The 7,472-nt window shown below is 39.9% G+C and overlaps 1 protein-coding gene across 1 annotated transcript; it reads left to right on the top strand.

Annotated features, from left to right (window-relative positions):
• Positions 1–217: 217 nt before the first annotated feature.
• On the top strand, positions 218–2,934 carry LOC109183033. Its single transcript, XM_019333249.1, has 7 exons — positions 218–424; positions 500–517; positions 592–936; positions 979–1,108; positions 1,202–1,560; positions 1,691–1,788; positions 2,361–2,934. Exons 1-7 carry the CDS (start codon positions 218–220, stop codon positions 2,932–2,934), a joined length of 1,731 nt encoding a protein of 576 aa, XP_019188794.1.
• Positions 2,935–7,472: the final 4,538 nt, after the last annotated feature.

The following is a 7,472-nucleotide window of genomic DNA, read 5'->3' as shown; positions in this document are numbered from 1 at the left end:
AATTGTCTTGTAACTTAAAATCAAGTAGAATCCTTAGTGTTAAATTGATTTCAAGATATACGGGCATTTTCAGTTGGTATCAAAGCCTCCAGACTTAAGTTATTAGTCTGTCGATCTGGCTACTCCGTGCCTCTTGAACTCAATTCTTCAGCGGCTATTATTATTATTTTTGATTTTGTTAAATTGTTCAATCTCACGGGTTGTTAAGTGTTACAGAATGGAGCATACTAAGGCTCTTCCCCAGCTAGTCGTTGACAACTATGCTTATTGGAAGGTGCGCATGCGTACTCATCTCAAAGCTCAAGGTGAAGCAGCATGGTGTATCGTTGTAACAGGCTGGGATCATCCAACCAAAGCCAGTACTAGTGAGGATGAAACTCGAGTGACGAAACCTGAAAATGAATGGACCCAGGCTGAAAAACGAGTGCTGGACACAATGATAAGGCACTAGATATTATTTATGGGCTAATTCATGAAAGTCAATTTCCTATTGTTGCAGGTTATGATTCAGCTAAAGGTGCATGGGAAGCTCTAGAGGCTACCTATGAAGGCACAACTTCGGTGAAACAATCAAAACTGCAACTGGTGTAGTCAGATTTCGAGGAGCTCCGGATGAATGAAGATGAAACCATCGTGACCTTTCACACTCGTGTGCAAGAGCTAGCAAATCGAGCAATGGTCCTCGGAGAACCGTTCAATCAAGAAAAGTTGGTGAAAAAAATTCTACGATCTCTTCCACCTCGATTTCGGATGAAAGTTACAGCTATCCAGGAACATGACAACTGGGAGAAAAAGACCGTAACACAACTAATGGGGAATCTAAGAACTTATGAGATGGAAATCTTAACAGATCACACAAAAAAACAAGAAACTGTAGCTTTTACTGCTGAAGAAAATAATTGTATACCTGATTTAGATGAAATAGGTGATGATCCAGTTGTATTTCTGACTAAACAGTTTTCCAAAATTTTGAAATAGGTATCAAAAGGTTCACGAAACAAGAATATGCAAAAGGGAGCGTCATCATCTAAAGCGAATCCTAAATCAGGATCGTCAACCTTCAAGCCTTCTGGCTCACGTCCAGGACAGTCCAAAGAGAAACCCAACAGTAAAGGGATCAGATGCTATGAATGTGAGGGCTTCAGACATGTACAAGCAGATTGCCCCACCTATCTTCGACGCAAGAAATCTATGTCAGCAGTTACCTGGAGTGATGATGACTCGGACGGTGAAACAGGAGGATCTGATCCAGACGAAATTTCTGGTAATTTTGTTGCCTTTACTGCACATATGGCTGCTGGACCGTGTCATGAAGATGTTGCTGACTCAGAGGGAGGCGAGTATATCTCTGCAGAAGATTTAGAGTCAAGTGAATCATCTTTTGAAATTGAGTTTAATAAGTTGTATCCCAAATGGGCAGCACTAAGCAAAGAAAATTGTAGATTAACTAGTGAAATAGGGATTGTAACAAATGCAAAGAAAGTGTATCAAACTCAAATAGCCGATAGGGATCTGCTTCTTAAAGAGGAATTGGCCCAAGAAGAAAAACTGAAACAAGAGGTACAGACTCTGAAGCCGGAGCTGAACACCTACAAACGCCAAATCCAAATGATGGATACCACGTCTACACTTGACAAGATCCCTGAGTCTGGAAGAAAGACTTCTGCAAAATTTGGTCTGGGTTTCACAGGAAACAGCTGAAAGGATAAAACGGTGTTTGTCAAAGCGTCAGGCCCTGGTCGAGGAGATATTCCAGAATCTAGCACAGCGACACATCGCGTTGGTACAGTAAGATCACTCAAGCCATATTATAAATCCTATAACCCGGTATGTCATTATTGCAGGTTACGGGGTCATACCAGACCTGAATGCTATTACTTCTACAAGGATCAAAGAATCGAGAAGTTCAAACACAAGAACATCCAACCCTTTACAAGACAAATCTGGGTTAAAAAGACAGATTATATCTCATTTGTCTCTTTTCACTCTAAAAGTACAGGTCGAGAAGAAAAATGGTACTTCGATAGCGGGTGTTCGCGTCACATGACAGGAAATGCTAAATTTCTGAGTAACGTAAATACAAGCAAAGGTGAAGTTACCTTTGGTGACGGTATAAAAGGACAAGTCACTGGTATAGGCACGCTAAACGTAGTTGGTCTGCCAAAACTAGAGAAAGTTCTACTAGTCAAGGGACTTCATGCAAATCTTATAAGTATAAGTCAACTATGTGACCAGAACTAGAACGTGAGCTTCACCAAGAATAACTACAGTGTCCTAGACAAAACAAATCAATGTGTTATGGAAGGTACAAGGTCAACTGATAATTGCTATATTCTCACTAACAATGTTTTGTGTTGCAGGATCAATATAGATGAAACTGAGCTTTGGCACCAAAAGCTAGGACATCTAAGTTACAGACTTCTTGACAAACTTGTGAAGATTGAAGGCGTTCGTGGATTACCCAAGCTAAAAGTCAAACCAACTATCTGTGGTGCCTGTCAAGCAGGAAAGCAAACCAAATCCTCTCATCCAGCTCAGCACACCATAAACACAAGTCACTGCTTGGAACTGATCTACATGGATCTCATTGGGCCAACTCAAACAGAAAGTGTTGGAGGTAAGAAATACAGACTAGTTTGCGTTGATGATTATTCTCGTTTTTCTTGGGTTACCTTTCTCAGGGACAAGTCTGAAACCCTCGAAGCCTTCAAAACTCTGGGGTTAAAACTTCAAAAAGAAAGAAATGAACCCATCATTCGAATCCGAAGTGATCATGGACGAGAATTCGACAACAATCTGTTCGATACCTTCTGCAACCAAACAGGAATCACGCATGAATACTCAGCACCGAAAACACCTCAACAAAACGGAGTTGTTGAACGAAAGAACCGCACAATTCAAGAAATGGGACGAGTTCTGCTCAATGCCAAATGACTACCTCCAAAATTTTGGGCAGAAGCTGTGAACATTGCATGTCACATCATCAATCGGGTCTATCTACGTCCAGGCACGAATCAGACCCCGTATACATTATAGAAAGGTAAGAAACCAAACATTAAATATTTTCATGTTTTCGGATCACGCTGTTTTATCTTGAAGGATCGAAACCCTGTCACAAAGTTTGAACCAAAAAGCGACGAAGGCATCATCCTCGGCTATTCAACGAACAGCAGGGCATATCGTGTATACAACAAAGTTACCAAAACCATCATGGAGTCCACAAATGTTGTAATCGATGATCAACCGAGCGATATTATCACAACGTCTCAGCCTGGACCAGTGACAGAACCTAACACAAGTCATCTTGAAACTTCTGATTCCAGAACTCCTGAACCTAATCCAGAGTCCTCTATTCCATCTCCCACATCAACTCAACCTGAGCAAGGAACTGAGTCTGAGTCTGAATCTGACACTGATCATTGTAACATTGATATACCTACTCGCATCCAGAAAGCTCATCCAATACAAAACGTAATTGGAGACCCCAGTTCCGGCGTAAAAACCAGAGGTAAACCGAAACGTGATTACCTTCAATTAGCAGGATATTCTTGTTATACTTTGCAGATCGAACCGAAGAATATCAAAGAAGCTCTAACAGACAAACACTGGATCAAGGCCATGCAAGAAGAACTGGGGCAGTTCGAACGAAATAAGGTATGGTCTCTAATCCCTAAACCTAACAATGTTAATGTTGTAGGTACCAAATGGATCTTTCGCAACAAAACCGATGCAGCTGGCAACATCGCTAGAAATAAAGCTCGACTTGTAGCCCAAGGCTACTCCCAAATTGAAGGAATCGACTACGACGAAACATTTGCCCCTGTTGCACGGCTAGAGTCAATCCGACTCCTTCTATCGATTGCCTGTGCCTTAAAATTCAAACTGTTTCAGATGGACGTTAAAACAGCCTTCTTAAACGGTTATCTCTCGGAAGATATATATGTTGCTCAGCCTAAAGGGTTTGTAGATCTACATCATCCAGACTATGTTTACAAATTACAAAAAGCCCTCTATGGCTTAAAACAGGCCCCAAGAGCCTGGTATGAGAGACTTACTCAATATCTTCTTCAGAACAACTACAAAAGAGGAGGATCAGACAAAACGTTATTTATAAAACGATCAGGTAAACACATAACAATTGCTCAAGTGTATGTTGATGATATCGTTTTTGGATCCACATAACCAGGAGAGACAGACCAACTAGTCAAGGTAATGCAACAAGAGTTTGAAATGAGCATGATAGGTGAACTAACCTATTTTCTTGGCTTACAAGTAAGTCAAACTAGAGAAGGGATTTTTATTTCACAAGAAAAATATGCAAAAAATCTTCTATCAAAATTTGGGCTTGAATCTGCAAAAGATGCTCGTACTCCTATCTCCACGACTACAAAATTGTTCAAAGATGAAAAAAGAACGTCTGTGGACTCTACTATGTACAGAAGTATGATAGGCAGTCTACTATACTTAACAGCCAGTCGACCAGATATTATGGTAAGTGTTGGGATGTGTGCACGCTATCAAGCCGATCCAAAAGAATCACACTTAAAGGCGGTAAAACGTATTATAAAATACATTAAAGGTACGATAAATTATGGTATTTGGTACTCGAACGATACTAATCTGAATCTTGCAGGATACAATGATGCTGACTGGGCAGGAAACGCTGACGATAGAAAAAGTACATCAGGCGGATGTTTCTTTATCGAAAAAAATCTAGTCGCCTGGCTAAGTAAAAAGCAGAACTCGATTTCACTCAGCACAGCAGAAGCTGAGTATATAGCGATACTAATCTAAATCTTGCAAATCTAATCCCACAGCTTAATCTTCCACACCAGGTACAACAAATAATCTCTAATTAATTTTTTTTTTTTGCTAACATAGTTATTTATTTGTTGCAGGAAAAACAAAATTCTAAACCTCTCCTTCTTATTTTTAATATTTCTCGTTTTTTTTACCATTCTAATTATGCCAAGCATCATTAAGAATCCTATACCTGCATGTTTCCTTACACGGCTTACCTACCTTATATATCTATATATTAATTTACACCTCTACAAAATTAAATGTGTCCTGAAATAATAATTCCAAACAACTTCCACCACTCTCCCCTAGTATGACTGTACTACTACCCCTACAAACTAGTCAAATCACTCATCCCATCCATCACAACTTTTGAGAAGCCCATTAATTAAATGTCTCCTTGCCTTTCTTACTCTTACACGTCAAACCCACACTCTTCATCTTCATCTTCATCTTTACCACACTCAATCACCAAACCGTCAACAATGGAAGAAGACAACCCTTTCGCCATTTTCACAACTAAATCCGAAAGATTAGAGCTATTCCGCCACATCATCAACGCTGAATCTCCTCTTACATCTGATGATACGGATTGAGTTCTCGCCACAATCAAGCACCATGCAAGCCTTCTTGAAGGACTCTCGGGCAAGGAAATCAGACAAATCCAAGCTCTAGCTCGGTTCATATCAGTGGAGCCGTGCATGCCTCATCCCCGGAAACTATGGTAGTATCCTCACCTTTAGATGAAACTGTTTCTGCTTTTAGAAAATTAAACTTCAACATCTCTTTGCCGAATCAGTTTGTGTCTACCTCAAGTGATTTGTGTGCCCCTTCCGTTTCTTTACAAGGTGATCCGTATGATTCTTCTTCACATAAATTACCTGAAAATCTTGTGCCATTATCTGATTTAGTGTATGCTATGTCAACTCCCTTCACCATTCGAAATATTAACCAATATGTGTCTCCCATGACTTGTGCTGCATTCTCTATTCCCATAACCATTCCAGTCTCAAAATCCGCAGAGGTTCCCATCCCTGTGCCCACCTCACATGACTCTGTTCCTATCATCTCTGTGCTCGTGGGCAAATCTTCCCGAAAAGGGAAAGAAAAATTTACTGTTTCAGGTACAGCCGAGAAAAGAAAAATTGGAGCATTAGAGGATGTTGTCTGCTTGTTTGATTCCAAGCAATCAAATAGAGGGTTCACATTGCCACCCAGGATGACAAGGTCCAGATCAGTTTCAGGCCCAGTACCAAGTCCAGCCCCTGCACCAGCAGCTGTTACTGTCCCTTTTGGCTCAAAGATGAAACAACCCAAGAAGAAATACCACCCTATTTTACTGTCTCCAGCTTTGATGTCTGATTGGAGTGTTCATGCTACTAAAGATCTTATTCTGGAGAAATCCATCAATGTGGAAGAGTTGACAGAAAAATGCAACATTGTGCCTATCTTGCGAGATCAATGCCTGCTTGCCCCACTTGTTCATGCTGGACCATATTCCACATGGCTCACTGCCGAGTTCTACACGAATTTGTCTTTGGATACTTTTTCGGAGGGGTCACCTCGGTTTCAACAAGTTTTCATCCGGGATAAATGGTATCCCTTAAGTCTGGCCGTGATCAATTCCTATTTGGGTACTCCAAATCATCAAGCTGCCCCTGACCCGAGTCCTAATCTCCTAACCGGTGCTTTAACTCACAACAAAGTCGTCACTTGGCCAAGCACCAGACTCGAAAGCCTAAAGCTCACCACGGTCTACTCTGTTCTTTTACGGCTTGCCTCAACAAATTGGATGCCGGGGGAGTATGAGAATATTTGGTCGGGAATATTTGGTAAGTTTTTGGAATATTTTGATATGGATGTTAATCCTTGGTTCGGATGCTATTAATAATATTGGTATGACTTAAGTATGAATTATCTTGGTATATTTGGTATGTTGACTGCATGGTATGAATCGGTTTTAATTGGAATGCATATGAAGAAAGGAAAGCTCCAAATTAGGGGGAGTAATTCAAATTACAGTATGGAAAGGGTGACATATATGGTATGTTTGATACAACACTATTTCGTGCATGATTCACTATTTGGTAATTGGATGAAGTATGTGAGTCAACATCAATTAAGGTCAAAAATAAAATCCCACACACAAGTAAGCTTTGGTCTGGTCCTAAAAGAATTTAATTGTACATTTTCTTATATGTTCAGTACGTATACTATGGGATGTCAATAAAAATAAAATATTCGTTCTTTTTCCCAAAGTATAATGATACTATTGTTTTACCAAATAAATTGCCAAAGGGGGAGATTGTAAGTGTACAAATTAGTACACGTTAGATTGGCTAATTTATTAGTTTATTTTATTAGTATGTAATGCTAATTAGTATATGTTAGTGTTTTAATTGTTCAAAAACCCCATCTTATAATTGGCAATATTATTATGGCATACTAAGATAGGTTTAGAGTTTGTCCGTCCAGCTCTACAGACGACTGATCAATCAGAAGCAACAACAGAGGGACTGACACTGAAGATCTGATTTAGGAAGCTGATTTCTATAAGGTTGTTCGCGGTATAAGCAGACAAGTTTGGAAAGAAGATCAGCGTATATTTTCTGGAAAGGTATGGACCTAATCTTCAGAGATTACATTGCTCATTTATAGTCCTACCTTCTACA

Source organism: Ipomoea nil, unplaced genomic scaffold, assembly GCF_001879475.1.
Source record: "Ipomoea nil cultivar Tokyo-kokei standard unplaced genomic scaffold, Asagao_1.1 scaffold1096, whole genome shotgun sequence".
Taxonomy (NCBI): domain Eukaryota; kingdom Viridiplantae; phylum Streptophyta; class Magnoliopsida; order Solanales; family Convolvulaceae; genus Ipomoea; species Ipomoea nil.
This window is presented reverse-complemented; position numbering and strand designations above follow the sequence as displayed.